General features: G+C 41.6%; 1 protein-coding gene across 3 annotated transcripts in view; it reads right to left on the bottom strand.

Annotated features, from left to right (window-relative positions):
* kmt2ca (lysine (K)-specific methyltransferase 2Ca) overlaps nucleotides 1–18,595 on the bottom strand; it is a 249,803-nt gene that overhangs the window by 69,837 nt on the left and 161,371 nt on the right. For 2 of the 3 annotated variants that reach the window (XM_036581780.1, XM_036581798.1), the window contains exons 13-15: nucleotides 13,356–13,445; nucleotides 10,048–10,898; nucleotides 63–182 (exon numbers count right to left, since the gene is read on the bottom strand). In XM_036581780.1, the coding sequence (XP_036437673.1) occupies nucleotides 63–182; nucleotides 10,048–10,898; nucleotides 13,356–13,445 (1,061 nt within the window). The remainder of the gene's footprint in view (nucleotides 1–62; nucleotides 183–10,047; nucleotides 10,899–13,355; nucleotides 13,446–18,595) is intronic. The other variant, XM_036581789.1, reaches the window with a different exon arrangement.

The following is an 18,595-nucleotide window of genomic DNA, read 5'->3' as shown; positions in this document are numbered from 1 at the left end:
CTGCAGCAGCCCTGGACCAGCAGTAAAACAAACACCTCCCTCTGCCACAGCCCTTCATTTACCACTTTGGCCGTCCAGACGTGATCGCCCAGCAGCTGTCGGCTCTTAGGGCCATCCCAGCCCTCTGACCGCTCCGGAGACCAGGACGGAGAGCTTAATGTACTACGGCTGCTCCATGCAACCTGAGGGAGAGCGGCAGGGGCCAGAAAGGGAGGGAGGCAGGAGGGGATGGGGGGTGGTAGGAGGAGGATGAGTGGAGTGGGAGGGTGACAAAATGCACAGCCAAATAAATTTAAAGGCAGCAACTTTAAGAACAGAATGAAATAATACAGGCAAATGGAAGCATTACATCAAGACAAATGCAAATAAGAACACTGAATCGGACAAGTTTGGGAAAAAACTGATCACATGATGAAAAACGTCAGACTAAACAGTCTACAGGTTCTCAACAGAGATGCACTGAGATGGGAATTCTGAATCAGTGCCGATATCCAATAATTTCCATGTACGCATCTGTCGATGTCAACAAGCATTTTATGAACTGTACGTATTGGGACTAGAAATATAATTCATTGTTGAAGTTTTATATTTCTGGAGCAATTATATTTGTTGTATTTGTTACTGTACATAATTCCATCTGCAAAACTATGTATGAGAAAATACCTATTATTATTATTATTATTAATAATAGTAGTAGTGGTAGTAGTAGTTATAATAGTAGGGCTGTCAAATGAGAAATAATTATGATTATTGCATTATTTTATGTAGTTCATTGATTAATCACTCAAATTTAATGCTAAAAAACCTTTAAACAGTAGCACATTCTGCTATATGAATGTACAAAATAAGCTTCACCAGAATGTATTTATTACTGTCAATAATTCAATGATATTATTTTCATCGTGTGAATGCAGAGTGAACATTAACCTGACCTCCTCACTTGGAAACCTCAACATTTCCAAAGTGAACAGGCTCCATTTTTCATCACTGACATCCAGTGAGAGCATCAGTGGCTGCATGTTCTAACCAATGAGTGCATACATCATATATATCATACATAAAGTCAACTGTCAACTCTTCTGTGATTGTAGACACTCGATCTCGTGCAAACAGCTCGTGGATCCTGGAGGATGAATTCTCAGGGGGAAGTTTCCACTTTGCTGTTGATTTTGTTAGTTTACTGCCCACTAATTTATCCACAGTTCTCCCACGAGCACCATCCAGCATAGTGCTGCTTTACAAGCTATTTAAAAGCTGTGTTTAAATGAGTGAACTACAATTACGGATTCTATCATAGCGACATACAGTGCGCTAGCTGGGCTACAGCCTGCACTACGTGGGGTGGTTCAAAGGGTCAAACTAGAAAAACGCATTAACGGCATTAAAAACAATGACTGGAGTTAATTAATCACTAACTTTGACAGCCCTGATTAGTGTTAGTGCTACTACTACTATTATAAATATTGACTGAATATTGGGCCCAGGGTTGGAGCTAAACCCTGCAGGACGGTACATCTCCATGAACACAGCTGGAACTTCTGGTCCATAGTAAGTGGTACCCAGTGGGATCTTTTGTGCAGCTACAACTTTCTCAAAAAGTGAAACGTCATATCTGTCACGTTTCTCCACACGGAGGAACCTTACAGTAGGCCAGTGAGGATAAATCCACTTAACACGATGCTCCTCATTACCGAGTGTACGCCGTCTCCATGGCAGCGGCACCGTTTATTTGTGTGTTTACTAAACAAGTGTGATTGTCAGTGTGACAGCGCCAGGCTCTCTGTGATAAACACGCTGAGCGAAGGGGAATTTCGTATAAAGCGTCGTGGGGAGCGTTTAGCCTGTTTAACGAGCTAATCGGGGCAAGACTGTGTAATTATCCTCTCTAACACAATCACTGCGAGGCTTTTTTTTGTTTTGCAAAGTGAAAATTATTTCAGCTTTATAAATAATAAATAACGGCAGAAGGTTGGAGGGTTTGTTCTCCTTTCTCTCTCTCTCTCGATTTTTCTTCTTCTCTCATGTATAGATTTGTCCCAAACTTCCATTTTCATGTCAGGCACTTAATGAAACTGCTGGATACAAAATACCATTCCCTCAAGCACAAGATCAACTTAAAAGTGCTTTTATAAAAAGGGGAAACACGTGTAAAGGGGGCGGGGGGGTGAGTACAGAGGCACTATGAAACAGAAATATCTCCATGCCAACTTCAGGCACATGCCTGTGAAAGAAAAACAATGGAAAAAAGCCCAACAGCAGAGTTACATCAGTACAATGAAGGGAAAAAAAACAGTTAACAATAATGACAACGTGAGAATAAGAGGAAAAGCAAACGCATCTTTTTTTTTTTAAACAGAAAAAGAATGAAAGAGTAAATGCTGAGTGATACTATCGCAGTGGTAGTGCGTAAAAATGGCCATGCAAAAGCTGGCAGAGCAGGAGTTTCAGTGTGGTGTCCTCATGCATCATTTCTCCCATCAAATTCTACTGCGACTGACACAAAGTTTGTATAGGAATGTCTGTCCACTTGGCAGAAGTCACGGCCAAAAGTAAAAGAAAGCAAAAGCCACAGTAATGTTTCAAAAACGTTTGCAATCACTGGTAAAATCGAACAAAAAACGTATAAATTTTAGAGTTTGGCCCAAAAAACAATATTTCATTTTTCCCTGGCTGCTGCAAAATCCTCCGCAACAAAGCTGGATCACTCTCACTTTCAGTTTCACCATGAAAAGACATGAACATTACAAGCGTTCCCATTCATTTTTCTAACCAGTGAACTGTCTCCTCATTTATAATGTCTCTGATAACTCTTGGAAATAGCCTGGGTCAACGTGGTGTTACTTACTCTTCTGCATAAGTGATTCACAATCCAGTCCTCAGGACTTCCACATCCACCTGTTGCTTTTTCCCAGCTCCCCAGCAGTCAAGAACAACAAATACCTCATACAGTTACACTGAGAGCTCAAATAGAGCTAAAATGTGATTGGGAAACGCTGACTTAACCAACTGACCGCTGGGATAGCATCAGGCTGTCCAACAGACTGAGACTCAGAGCAGTGTCGGCTCATCTGTTCCGTCTTCTCTTATTCACCTCTGGTACTAACAAAGAGCCCAAAACTTCAATCAGCAACCCCCAAAACAGAGAAACATCAAACAGGCATGTCCCAATCAACTGCGTTTGTGCCTGAGTCTGATTCCAGTGCTTTTAGTATCTGCAGATACTGGGTACGAGCCAATATTCGAAGTTTTGTACAACCCCATTTCCAAAAGAGTTGGGACGCTGTGCAAAATGTAAATAAAAACAAAATGCAATGAGGTGCAAATCATTTAAACCCTATAATGAACATATATTTTTCAAAAAACAATAACATTTCTCAGTTTTAACATCTGATATGTTGTAGTATTTTCCTTTAAAAATATGGTTCATGTGATTTGCATATCATTGCATTCTATTTTTATTTACATTCTGCCCAGCGTCGCAAATTTTTTAGAAATGGGGTTGTAAATACAGCCACAAATTTTATACTAGAAGTACAGTGAAGCCCATAAAACCCATCCAATTAAGATTTGCTAGGCTGGCAGTTATTTAAAAATGCCACAGTAAAATTCACTTTCAATTTCGTCTTCGTTTTCATTATGTGCCTGGTGTGACACGTAAGGCATCGGGCAATGTTTCCTATTTAAACAGTTTTAAACCAAGTTTAAAACAAACAGCAGATCTGTTATTGCGAAAATGTGCTTCCTGAGACGTGACGCCCCATCGTATCTTCTCAAACATCACTGGACAGCTCAACACACTTAAGAGGACACTGTCAATGTTAAGTCAGCTAACACACACTCACACTGGCTAGCATCATGCTGAGTGATGGGGGAGAGGGAGGGCCAGCCTATCCAACCACAGAGATACTCCCAATCACAGAAGGCTCTCACCAGGAATGTTCAATCTCCCAGCGATAGGGAGATGAGCCTATGCTTAGACGGCTGCGTCAGTCGGGAGCCCTCGCGTGAGCTAAGTTTAACGTTTTTTGACATAAGACCAGCCTAAAATAAATAAATAAACGTAGAGGCTCATGACTGGATTGGGACGTGCCTTTATTCCCCTGTAAAGACCACTGGAATAAAACTAATAAAACTCAGTAGAATAGTAAAGCAACAGGCCTCAGTGCCAATTCTCGAGTTTCGCACTAAAGAATCTGAAACTTCCAGCAAAATCAGCCCCCAAAACATGCTTCAGTCTCTTCTGTGGGGTACAAAGCAAGTCAGCAGGGGGGGTGGGTTCAAGGAAGTGTTGTTCTCTAGAATCTCATCTGCACAACAAAACACGTTGAGCCTCTCTCTCTCTCAAACACACATACAGAGGAGAACACAGAGGAGTGCACGTACTCATATACACCAAACAGGAAATCCCAGCAGAACCCCACGACAGATGACCACCCTTCAAATTACACTACGCTAAGAAAGAGCGTCCTCCAGAGAGAGACAGATGGGAAAAGGAGGAACGGGAGTGAAGAGAAATTACAGCGTTCACAATAAGCACCACAGAGCCTGCATGACCAGCGATGCACCAATCCAGACCTTTCTCTCCCAATAACAATTCTGATCCATGGTATCGGCCGTTAACGAGTGCCGATCTCATATCAGCTTTACTTATTATTCTTCTTCAATTTAAGGTCTACACACTTCATATAATGCACTGTTAAAACTGAAGAGCTCATTCCAAAACATAACACAGCCATTTCACCAAATTTTGGTAATTAAGGATTTTTAAACTGAGGCACCTGGACGAGTATTTCATATTCTTATAATTAATTTTTAATCACTCTAGACTTCTTATCATCTTCTTATCTCAAAGACACCCAAAACTCTGACATATTTAATTGGTAAATGGTAAAAATGTTAAGGTCTGAAAGATGTTCACTGAGGAAGCTCTCCTGCGTGGCGCTTTCATTCTGACGTGCTACGCCACACATGGTTTAGAGCAGGGATATGCATGGGTACTCCCTGCACTCGTAAGTGTTTGAGGTGCCAGTAATCAAGTACTGAAACTATTCAAGTACTACATTTCATCACGGAAAGAGGGAAAAAATACACAGACCAACAAATCAGTGTAACACCAACAATGTGCTTTAACATGAGTATAAAACATTAACGTTTTGCTTGCATTTGCAAGTATATTTTGCTATTCCGAAACGCAAGTGCTTTAAAACGGGTGCTGTGGAAAGGAAATCGTTGTTAAGGACGTGACTGAGAAGGCAGAGAAAGCATGGCTTTTACTGCCAAACAGGCTAGGTCAGGGGTCGGCAACATGCGGCTCGTTTACCGCCCTGTTGCGGCTCCACAGCAGAAATTAAAATAAAATAATCCAGCTGGTTTCCTGATTTAATCTGCAACGAGAAACTGTCAAAAACTAAAAGGTCATGAGGCTGAAGTCAGTTTCTTGTTCGCCAGCTTCTCATTCAAATTGTCCCTTTCCACCTTAAATGGTGCAGCAATTACATTCTGGCGCCTCAGGCAGGATTTAAGGTGGAACGGGAAAATTCTAACAAAAAGCTGGCGAACGAGAAACTGACTTCAGCCTCATCAAAATCAATCGCTGACATTTTACAAGAAACTGTTCTACTTTTAGAAAAGCAGCTATAGCTGAGCTAAAGCTTAAAGCAGAGCAAAGTAAGTCTGTGTTTTTGTTAATATTTTTAGTCTATACTAGGACATCAGCACATACTGAGACATACTCATAACCAAGATGGTAAAATGGACATTAAATGTTGAGGCTCCCAAGTTGGTTTGATTTTTGTTGAAAGGACAAAATGGCTCTTCTTAACATTTGGGTTTCCGACCCCTGGGCTAGGCAGATGTGAGGTCCAAAAACAATCAAAATATATGTCTCTGACAAACTAACATATTACACTGTCCACTAAAAGAGGAAAAATATCTGTAGAAGACAACGAGTCTCCATCAGCATCTAGTGTTGTACCGGTTAGCTGTAGTTACAGCACGTTTTGAGTTCCTCAGTGCAATGCACATTTTTTGTGCAGCACCAGTGCTGATGACCTAAAAAGCTGAGGTAAAGTTCTACATTAATTTCAGATTAAATCCTTTTTTTTGTTTTCCAATATGTTTATCCTTCTCTGCAGTTCAACAAATATCTGTTCATGAACATTTACGGATACTCAAATCAAAACTAGTCAGACTGCACATCCTAAATTTAGAGGGGCTTTAATTTTGACGTTTTATCCCCTTTAACATATAAGTGCCCGTCAATTATTAACTGTATGTAGAGCATTTTGTTCCATTAATAAAAACAGGAATTTGATGATGTGTTTTGGAATGACACTCTTCCATCTAAGAAACAGTACTGATGTGGATCAGTTTCGCCACCAATCAGTCCGTTTAATATGGACAGTACTGGTGTCAACACCAATCTGGTGTATCAGCTACAACTACACCCACAGGCTCAGACACTTCTGAACACTATAAACGAGCAGAAACTTTCCTCAAAGTCAAACGACAAGGTGACTAAACTCTGAGACTTTTCCCCAAACAAAGTACCTGGAAAATAAACAACCCTTAATCTTCAGCTTTTTCAAGAAAACAAGGCTTAATCATAGTTTGAAGTTTACTCTACTGGGCCAGAGAGAGATCCCACGTTGCCAAGTTTAATTTAGATTTCTGACAACTTGGACGGCCCTAAAAAGGAGAGCACTCAGCATCCTCCCTGTTCCCAAGCTCCGAGTGGAAATGGGTTTGTGTCGTGCTTTCCAGCTCACTGAATAGTTATCCGAATTATACACCTCCAAAAAGGCTCCTTTATGTTCCCCTAGCATCAAACCCTTGGCACCAGCGCCAACTCCCATCCCCCACCCCCTCCTGCTCCGCAGGGTTATTCTCAGTTATGCACTCCAGAGAGAGGAGCGGAGGGGGGTCTCTGGGGGGAGAGAGAGAGAGAGAGAGCTACAGAGAGCAATACAGAAGGAGCTACAGAGAGTGAACGCAAAAGAGACTGAGAGACAGAGAGAGAGAGAGAGAGAGAGCAGAAAAGACAGAGCAATAAAGCGAGAGAAAGCATGCGGGAGAGCAAGAAAGAGCACGAGATCTCAAAATATTGAGAGACAGAAAGATGGAGTGAGACAAGAGCTAGAGAGAAAGAAAGAGTGCAAAAAACAACAGAAGAGACACAGTGAGTGAGAGAGACAGAAAGGGCATGTGAGCTAAAGAGAAAGAGAGAGAGGGACAGAGAGAATGAGCAAGAGAGAGAGAAACTAAGAGCTAGAGAGTGAGAGCAAGAGATGGAGAGCGAGAGAGCAAGAGGTAGAAAGAATGCGAGAGGAAGAAAGAGAGCGAGCGAGCGAGCAAGAGAGCAAAAATGAGAGACAGCAAGAGAGTGAGAGACCAGGGGAGAGAGAGAGAGAGAGAGAGAGAGAGAGAGAGAGAGACAGAGCGAGAGCAAGCAAGAGAGTGGAAGCAAAAGAGAGAGAGAGAAGCGAGCGCGAGAGGAAGAAAGAGTGAGTGCGAGAGAGAAAGAAAGACAGAGAGAGAGTGAGCAAGCGAGAGCAGAATAAGGGACAGCAAAAGAGTGAGAGATTATGAGAGGCGAGACAGTGAGCGAGAGAGAAAGAGCGGGCGCAAGAGCAAGAAAGAGCGAGAGTGTGCTCATGAGAGAGAGAGAGAGCAAGAGAAAGAAGGAGCGAGCGTGCGAGGAAGAAAGAGCGAGTGCAAGAGAGAGAAAAAGAGAGAGCGAGCGAACAAGCAAGATAGAGCAAAATTGAGTGAGAGCAAGAGTGAGAGACTAGGAGAGGGTGAGACAGTGAGAGAGGGCGGGAGAGGGAGAGAGAGAGAGAGTGAGAGAGACACAGTGAGAGCGCAAGAGAGAGCAAGACAGAGAGAGTGAGCGAGTCAGAGTGCGAGAGAGCGCGAGAGAGAGCAAGAGCGAGCGAGCAAGTGAGAGAGCGAGAGCGAGAGAGAGAGAGAGAGAGAGAGCGAGAGAGAGAGAGCTAGAGAACAGCAAGAGCCTTTCCACATTAATTAATACACCCTCCACTCTGACACTAATCAATGTGACTGTGCAACAGCAAAAAGGGAATAATTACTGCACGGCTGCAAACGTGGATCAGACAGAGGAACGCGGCTCCCTAAGAACCAGCCGCCCTGGGGAACGGAGCCAGAGCCGGGGCTCGAGGCACAAGGGCCAACGGCATCGGCTCAAGGCTGATTTATACTTCCACGAAGGTGTGCGGCAGCGTATTTGTGTAGAGATGCAGAGAACAGAGAACCTCCCAAACCAACTACTCGTCGAGTGAATCCACAGAGCTGTACAGCGCCGACTGGCTGAGCAGAGAAGCACTGGGGATGGAACAAGGCCTGGAACAAGCCCCAAAAACAGAGCTAAACAGGAAACATTCTGAGGACCGAAGTGGTGTCGTCACTGTGAACTCCAGGTCTAAGCTTCTCTATGAGAAAAATGAACCAAAAAAAAGCTGTACACACATTTTCCCCCCGAATATCATCAGATCCTCAAAATTACGAGGCCATTTAAGAGCCAAAATATGAATATTGCTACATGAAAGCTAACACAGTTGTGCACTGAACAGACTTTGTCAGTAGTACCCTACAGTAAAGGTCTGGGCGGGACTGTCTTTTCAGTCCGGCTCTTGCCAGATTTCATCCCGCAGGAAATCGGAATCATTGCTCCTGACTGCAACCAAAACGCTTTGTCCCGCTCCCACCCGCGCAGTTCCATCAAAGCAAACCGACATCCAATATCTGACACAGTCTAATCACAAATATATTATCCTCTGCTGAAATAACAGCAGTCATGGTCATCAGGCTCACTGGGAAGTAACTTCAAACACTGTTTATTCCCAGTAAACACAAAGCAGGAACTAAACTACTCTCTCTCTGTTTTACCTATATACACTTATAGGTGGATCGATGTGTCACGCTGTCTCCTTCTGACCAATCAAGAGATCCCGATCGGACCAAGAGGGGGCGGGACTTCGTTCAGCAGCCTCTCGGCTCACTTGTTTTGGCTGGCGGTGGTTGTGCTGCTCTGTTTTTTAGTAAATGCTGACTTGTTCGTTTACATTGTTTGTTTGCTCTATTGGCTCTTAACTACACTGTTCTGATGGCTCTGTTACTGTTGTTTACATCACAGTCACTGTTAACTCTCTATTTACTAGGTGACGTTAATGCCCGTTTGTTTTGAGCTGATTTGCTCTGGGAGGAAGAATGTGTGTGTAGGTCACGTGATCTGTGATGTTCTACTTTATTTAGGTTATTCATTATTTCTCTTCACGCGTGCTTCGGCCCGCTCCTGCCTGAAGGGGTCAGATTTTCCACCCGCTCCGGCGAGCAACACTGAAAAGTTGTCATGCGGCAAGATGTTGCAAACCTAGTAGCTGGTGTTGGAGTTTATTAACAGACTTAAGCACATTCTTTGCATGTTTTGAAGCAAAATCAACATCCTTTTGGCCAAAACCATGGCGGTTGTTTGAGTATGTACTGTGCGCACCGTTTGTTAAACAGAACTCCACATCACTGTGTCGTTTGTTTAAGGCCTCCTCCTGACAGTGATCAGCCCACATGAATGGTATAAAAAAACTAAGTAATTATTATGATCTAAATTATATTTACAACAGCATGTTCAGCGATTTCCTTTTGTCTTCATTACTTCGTTTCATTAACTTCACTTTTATGTCACGTCATTTCAGTGCGCAGGAGTGTTAGCTTTCTTATAGCATGGATTTGTGTATTTTAACTGCTAAATGACCTTGTAATTTAGAGATTCTGATGATATCCCTGGAGTTCCTGACACCAGCACGACTTCAGCAGTGTATAGGCATTCATACAACCTCTACTCAAACATTCGAAACATCTCTAGCGCAACACAATTTAAGACTTCTCCCAGGGAAGACGTTTCTTCTTCATTTCCTTAATATTCTGGTTCAGTACACATTAACGTCATGTACAAGTACGTTGGCAGACACCCAGCTATGCAAACGACACCATGTTCACATATTCTGAGGCGGAGGAGTATAACTCAGCCCTTACCTGCTTCACTCGAGGTCTTGCTGGAGAAAACTTCCTTTTGGAGATGGCTGGCTTGCCCATACCTATTTTGGGGGTTAGAGTAAAGAAGGCAACAGGGGGCACCGGAGGGCCGTAGCCAGGCTGATTCTGAGCATGCGTGGGCGTCTCTCTGGGAGAAGCCTCTGTGGAGAAGGGGGACTGGGACAGCTTGCCTGAGCCATCAGGGGACAATCCTGGCGAGCGTTTTAAGCCTAAACTCTTTTCCTCACCAGCCGGAGAGCTAAAGCCAGAGAAGCTTAACTCGCTGGCTGGCGTGGTGTCCATCTCCAGAGTGGGGCTTCTCTCCGAGGCTGGCGGGACGCTGCCCTCCTCGGGTAAAGCGGAAGGTGGCTCGGATACAACTTCTTCCTCTTCCTCCTCTGGTCGAGGACGCTCCTGCAGCTCCGGACCGATATTATCCTCCACCGAGTGTGGAACCACTGATTCACCAACATTCTCCTCCACAGCTTCCTCTGAAGCCTCTGGTGCTGACGGACACGTGTCCATGGGCTCCGCCCGGGCTGCTGGGGACGGAGAAGGGGAAAGAGAAAGCTCAGGGCAGGTTTCTTTGGTAGGCGAAGCGAAAAGAGCCTTTGGAGCGTCCATGCTGGGTTCTGGCTCCTCAGGCTCGGGTAGCTGAGCGTTCTCTTCCCCCTTCCCCGTTTCCCTTGTCGTGATGGCATCATGCGATCCCTCGTCATCACGCTCCACCACAGCCGTGGAACTCTGGGAGGAGAGCGGAGAAACGGCCGATAAAGCTGACGAGTGCTGGGGAGACGAAGGACCCTCTGTCAAAGTCACCGTCACCTGGATCTCCTGGGCGGCCTCAACAGCTGAAAAGGGTACAGAGAATTAAAGAATTTACAATTCAATCTGAATTCATTCCTCATTCAGTTCAATTTGGTTCAAGGCCATGGTGATTACACATAGAGTACCATTCAAAAGTTTGGAGACCTCTACTCAGAGTTTCTTCTTTATTTTATGACCCATGTTTGTCTCCGCAATGACGACTCCAATATGGGGTTAAAAGTTATACAGAGTGAACTATCGTTTTCTGAATTTCCTGCTGTTAAAAAGACAATCCTACAAAACTGGATCACACCTGGACTTCACTTGGAATCATTCTGGGCTGTTAATTTACTTAATATAGCAGAACTTGAACGTACTGCTGTGTGACTTAACCATGCTAAACACATGACTGTTGAAACACGGCAAACTTGTGTTGCGTATTTTGGATTTTCTGCAAGGGTTGCATTGAACACAGACACTTCCTCCTATTGATTTCGTCTGTGATGACTGTACCTATGATCACTTTTACTCTTCATGTCTCTTACTTCATCTTTGTTTTTGCTGTCTGTTGCTCCCTTTCTCTTATTGTTTATTATTATCTTGTTTATTTTTGTTTATTACTATCTTGTGAGTTTCTTTATTTTTAGTATTTTTCCCCATATTTTAGAGCAGATGACATCAGAATTATAAACCAACACATGAGATCATGCAGTGACCAAAAAAAGTATAAAAAAAATAATAATAATAAAATAAACATATTGTAAAATGAAAGCATTCCTAACTCTGCTTTGATGCAACATCATGCACTCTCAGCAGCCCCGTGAGCAGCCTTGTTAGCTGATGATAACTTCTTGGTGGTACAGCAGTTCAATTTTTATCTTGGAACTCATTTACAGACAGACATCAACTTCAAAACCTATATCGAACTTGGAAACAAATCCCAAACATTTAAGCATAAGCCTTTATACATGTCTTCAATATTATGAAAAGCATACATTCAAACAGGTGTGTCCCAACTTTGGTACTATACTGCACACAGTAGGGCTTGACTGAGAGGAAAAATCTGTGGCCAATACCAAATTTAAGGGGATAACAATTCAGATAATACTGTCTCATTTATTTTCAAACTTCAGATTTTAATTTTGCACTACAATTATTTTACATACCCAGTGCTATGCTGACTGATATGGCTGTCAGTTTTCAATTTTCACACTTCTTACACTCTTTAATAATCAGAGAGAGAAGCTCAGTCTGGGATGGATCTACACAGTATTTACTGGTTTCTGTTAATTGCCTTTCATCTTTCATATTCAACTTTTCTACATACTACAAGTTGGGTTGGGATATAATTTACAAAGATTTAGTTTTTTTCACCATGATGGTATTTTATGTGCAAATGTATCAGTTCAGCCTGTATTACTGTGAGGTACTTTAGGGGTGATAACTCACACCGAGCTGAAACGGTGAGTGCGAATCCTGGCAATGCCACGACCAAAACATGCGGCTCATAACCGGCACATTATCAGTATTACTTTTACCAACATTGACAACCTGCAGTTTTAAGTATCAGCAAAAACTTTACTGAAAATGGGGTGACATTAGGTCAGGCTTTAGTATCTACCCAAAAACAATGTGAAAGCACTATGAAAACTGTTTAAGTTAAAATGTTGCAACAACTTTAAACTTTTGAACTCCTTGAGACCACCGGTGGTTCCGAAACACACTGTGTCATATTCTTCATAACTTTCATATTTCATAAGCTACATTCAAAAGCTGGATGTCATATGAGAGCCGTAACTGTCTTCTTTCCAGTCAAATAGATGGGTGATGTCATTTTAAACCCTTATAATAAAAGAAGCTGAACTCACAATTTTTTGTCTACTGAAAGTCGACCCATTTTTCCACAAATCTGGGCTATAAACTATAAACAGATGGCGTCTCTTCAGTGATCTGCTCTGTAAAAATTATTTTTATAAAATACAAAGAGCGTCTAAGATTTTTGGCTAAATAAACAAAATAAATAAATAAAATAAACATTTACATTTAATTTCATGCAGTTACTGAATAATTTGCCTTACGATTTGGTTGTGTAAATTCAGATGGAAAAACCAAAATATACCCTGGAGAATCAGAGGTTAAGAAGCAGTAAACACACTATTATCAAGGGCATTACACAGCACGCTTGAATGAGAGTGGAAGAGCTCAGCAGAATCCATCAGAGGTCTACCTGCCTATAGAGTTTAGTCCCTGAACAGACAAAGGACTAGTAAACAGCTGTTTTATATTACAGATCATGCGCAAGTGTTTTTTAGTACTTAACTGAAAAGTAACGCTGAGAAAATTTTAATTTCACCAGAAATCAATGTGCCCCAAAACGTTAGTTGGGCCGTGTAGCTTGCTCCACATCAGGAATTAAACATTACAGCTGGAACTAAACTTTTCAGCAGATCTAAAGCAGTGATGGGCACTCCATGGGACAGAAAGAGGTAAGAGATATCTACCTGATGGAGACTCTGTTGGCTCTTCAGGAACAGCAACAGCGGTGGTCTCTGGCTCCACAGAAACCTCCTCCTCAACAGCCATGAAGACTTCTGTGAGGACAGAAAGCACGTAAGGTTACAGACCTCATCCACTGAAAACCCACACAAATCACTCAGTCAAGCAAATATGTACACTGGGGGGAATTATACACAAAAGGCTGAATATTTGGTCATCACTGTCAAGACAGCCTTGAATATCAGGAAGTCTTGAGGCGCCACTGGCATCAAATTAAAATACTCAACCTTACGACTCTTTCAAGCAAGCTGTGAAAACGCACTTAAAATTTTTGGCAAAGTGACTCACATTCCTAGAAAAGTTCTGCTTTTCAATATACTAGTTTGTGTAATAACTATAACCAAATCAGAACACATTTAATTTCTTTATCAGAGAACAGATGAACTCAGCACTCAGCTCTTAGTACTAGACTGATGGACTTTTCAGTTTTCCAGTTCAATTTCTGCCCTTCTTCAATAAAAAGCTCTGGACTGCTACAGATGTTGTAGCTCATTTTTGTAGCCAGTTTCATGTTTTTGGTTGTTTTACTCATCAAAAATAAAAGACAAATAAAAATGAAATATATGCCCAAAACTGTTATTTTAGTGCTTTCTTGTACAAATATCAATAGCAGAACTGCTACATTCAAATTAAAATAACTAAATTAGTGAGGAAAAAAAAAGAGAGTAAATACACCCCAAAGCCATGTTTTTCCACATATAAGCATATACAGCTTTATAATAATAAATGACATCAGCCTTGTTGTTGTTACTCTCCTACTGGCACACCAAATCACAAATAATTCATGAAAAATGAAACAACCTAATATGTATTTTCACCTGTTTCCTCTGTTTATATCAGAAAAAAAAACACAGCTGCAGTAATGTGAATTTCTGCTAGCCCATTTATGGGGTTTTCAGGGTTATATCAGCACCAAGTGAACAATGATGTAAGTGCTTCCCCACACTGGATTTACCTGACATCAACACAAGATGAGTTCAGATCTATCTCCATGCTAAAATAATCCCACCCATTATATTCATCCCTCCCCGTTTCATTCTGCTTGTTTCTCCCTCTTCTTCTGTCTCTTTGTGTTCGTGTGTTGAGATTAACAGAAAGGCCGGACTGTGCATCATCAGCACTACTGTAGTCGTGTTAACAGGCTACATATGGGTCACAGTTAAATTAAAGCTACGCTATGTATGTTTTGGGGATTTGGAGACCTCTCTGGTGGAAATGTGTAATTGCACATAAGTACTTGTGCTCCAAACCCCTTTTGCGAGTGGACAAATCTAATATTTGAGTGAGATGAAGGAGAATTTAAATTATCTAATACTGTAATCAAATCTTCATCAGTATAATGTTGACTTTGAGACCTAAACATCGAGCAGGACCTTCTTGTTGGGCCTGTGCGCGTGACGTTAATATGGTCTGACGTATGACGTGGTCTAAAAAACTGCAAAATCCGACACAGCGCTTTTGACTTTTAAATTATTATTTCAGGTTTTACAGGGTGACTCACAGCAGCGCACGCTCACCATATTTTAGCCTGTTTTTTCCTCCTGATCCAGTAAAGCTACTGCTTTCAAAAAGCTTACATAGTGCAGCTTTCAGATGATTGAGAAGGAGCAGTAAGACTTTCTCCTTCTAAGTTTTTTGTGTTGTAGCGTCCAACCTCTTCCCCTCCCAAACGGTCCAAAGTGTCCCTCTCATTTCTAAGCCAATTTCAAAGCTGAACAAAGGGGTGGAGTTCTCTGAAACTAGGGCAGTGCCGTTACTCTTTAAATAACCGATGCAATACCAGGTATCAGCCGATATCAGCAGAAAATGCTAGATCAGATATCTGAGGGGGGAAAAACAATGAATGTGATCCAGATCGGTAACGAATCAATCCTGAAATTGACCTCACTCTACTGTGATACAGTTCTTTCCGTGATTGACGTCTTTCGTCATGACAGCCTACTAATCTGAAATGAAGTCTTTCAATTAAAAACAGATCAATTTTAAAGCTTTTTAAAGAAAAAAATATCAGATCACTAAGCTTCAATATTCAGCATTGGGGAAAAAAAAAACTTGTTCTTCCGGTCAATGATTCATCCATCCATCCATCCCTCTCTCTCCCTGTGAAGGCATACTTCAGGAACGGCACAGAGTGAGCCAGGCATCGCCATGGCAACATATTTGCAAGCACCACTCTTGTTACGCCGAGCCGAAACGATCCCCGGTAGGGCAAAAGCAAATTAATAAACAAACACAGGCAGTGCTCTTGGCTCTTAATTTACCTCCCGTACCTAAACCAGAATTTCAGGAAATGGGAACGGAGGGGGGCTCATAAATCAAAAGCAGGGCACTCTATACAGACTTCACTGAGACCCCTCAGGCCCAGATTCAAAGTAAATCAGATTCCTCATTAATAAACTCACATACAGAATAAACCCAGGTGAATGAAGATACGCAAGGACACGTCAGCGTTCCCTGCAGGTCCGTTCAATCAATAACCGGCATGAGCTTTAATTACTTCATCTCAGCTAATTAAAGCCATGGCCTGACATCATCATCTCTGGCATCATCAGATTTTGACCCTTATCAGTAAAGGCAAAGGTTAACATTACCAGGGGGCACCCAGGGGGCATTGAACAGCAGAGGGCAACCACCCCTATTTGCCACAACACAAAGAGCCCACCTAGATCGACAGATAAAACACGCCTTTTATAAGAGACATTATAACAATGTTCTTTTATTATATAATCACAGTCCAAAAAAGTGTCTCAAGTACCATTTTGCAATTTTTAGTCACTTTAAAATGTACATATTCTTCTCAGATTATCCCTTGTTTGATTAATTTGTACATAGCAGAGTCTCCTGTCTCTGTATGTTGTGTATATTTTGTGTATATTTAATATATTTCAGTTTCACTATTTTCTTTTTGTATTTTTACTTTTAGTCTGCACTGTTTTTACTATGTATTTAATGCTGCCCTGCCGTAGAGTGATTATCTGAGCCTCACCACAAGCACTTCAATGCATGACTGTCCTGACATGTTGTGCAAATGACAAACTTGAAACTTCATTATATACTACACTACTCAATTAGAGCCTCCCTGCAAGTCATATGAATATGCTTATGGTTTTCATAGGACACGTACTTCACCACTTTGTCGTTATATTATTAAATTACATCACAATTTGTTTCTATGAGCACATCATGGATATCAAACACTAACCAACTGCAAGTTTCGTCACACCGAGAGCTTAATTAGCAGCACAAAGCTCAATATGCGAAAAGTATCAAATTAAATATTGTGCTTCTTACTGTGCATCATGAAGGTTTTTGAAGTATTATGATATATTTTTAAAGGTGATATATACAACATTTTAAACATTAACATAGCAGCAAGCAACTGTTTTCTATGTAAAGATATAGCAGAGCAATGGTATCCTGAGCAGAGAATGAAGTCCCGCCACTTCAGTGTGTGCGGTAATCTGAGCTTCTGTGTTTTTTTGTTTTCATAGTCAGTCTGGCTGTGCATGCTTGTTAGACCCGCCCTGTGAAAACGTCGGCCCTCCCCACGCTTTGTTTTGCCCTCCCCAGACAGTGACCACCCACACAGAGTGTGTGCACAATTTGAGAGCTGAAATGCATGAAAAGGGATGAGGAGGTCGCTCCTGCTGGACAGGGTAATGTTCTCATTTTTGCTGTTTCATACAATCAACAGCTAAGTATTGGTTTGTCCTGTTTACGAATGTTCGTGATAGCAGCTGGTTGGCATCACAGCGGCAACTGTTACATTACTTACTGTGTGACTGTTCACTCTAACGTTGTATCACGGGATTCATCTGTGCAACGTCTGCGAATGGTTTTATGGCCACAAAGATCTAAACAAGTGTGTTGGCCTCGACATGAGTTTGAGGGCGGAGTTTTCAAAGGAGCAGTGAAGGGAGGGATGTGTTTGTTTTGCTGTCGAGTTCAAATATCAACAATCATCCTTCAGAATCGTATAGTGCTCCTTTAATCATGTCGTCCACCCCATTTGCCACAACACAAACTACAACAAGTAAATCACAAATTGCGCAATTTTTCCATGAGATTTGCCATCACAAAATTCACATTTCAATAATATTTAAACAAACAATCTGACTAACAATCAGTCAACATGAAGCCTGTTGGTGGATCCCACTGGTTCTTCATCCTAAGTTGTGACATAAGAGCTCAAGGCAGTGGCAGAGCTGGAAGTTCTGGCAAAACATGCAGAGCACAAGACCGGACATGTGGAAATGGCAGATATGACGAACCTCGACAGAACTATGGCCTTAATTTATAACACACGCATTTCTACTCAGGGAGATTCAAGTGCAATACTGACACACCAAGCTGATTTGCATCCTGTGCAGCTATGAAAAAAGAAAAAAATCCACCATCTGTATTGTTTTTTTTTTTTTTATCAATACACCCAGGCTACACCCGAAACACTGCTGTGATCACTATACAGCATCTTATTTCAAACTCCAAACACAGTACAGAATATCACTCTTACAATCCCTCAGTACACTGCAAGAATAGTGATCAGAGACCATTTCTGATCTCTATAATGGTGTTCTAATGTAGGGAACAGTAATTAGGGACCATTTCTGTTCTCTATAATAGTGTTCTAATGTAGGGAACAGTGATTAGGGACCATTTCTGTTCTCTATAACGGTGCTCCAATGTAAGGAATGGTGATTCGAGACCATTTGTGTTCTCCATAATAGTGTTCTAATGTAGGGAATAGTAATTAGGGACTATTTCTGTTCTCTATCATAGTGTTTTAATGTAGAGAATAGTGATTCAAGACCATTTGTTCTCTATAATAGTGTTCTAATGTAGGGAACAGTGATTAGACACCACTCCTATTCTCTATAATAGTGTTCTCTATATTGTGTTGTAATACAGGGAATAGTGATTAGGGACCATTGCTGTTCTCTATAATAGTGTTCTAACATATGGAACAGAGATTAGGGAACATTCCTGTACTCTATAACAATGTTCTATATAGTGTTCTAATACAGGGAGCAGTGATTAGGGACCATTTCTGTTCTCTATAATAATGTTCTAATGTAGGGAACAGTGATTAGACATTGTTCCTGTTCTCTGTAATAGTGTTCTAATGTAGGGAAGTGATTAGAGACCATTTCTGTTCTCTATAATAGTGTTCTAATGTAGGGAACAG

The sequence above is a fragment of the Colossoma macropomum genome, unplaced genomic scaffold (assembly GCF_904425465.1).
Source record: "Colossoma macropomum unplaced genomic scaffold, Colossoma_macropomum, whole genome shotgun sequence".
Taxonomy (NCBI): domain Eukaryota; kingdom Metazoa; phylum Chordata; class Actinopteri; order Characiformes; family Serrasalmidae; genus Colossoma; species Colossoma macropomum.
This window is presented reverse-complemented; position numbering and strand designations above follow the sequence as displayed.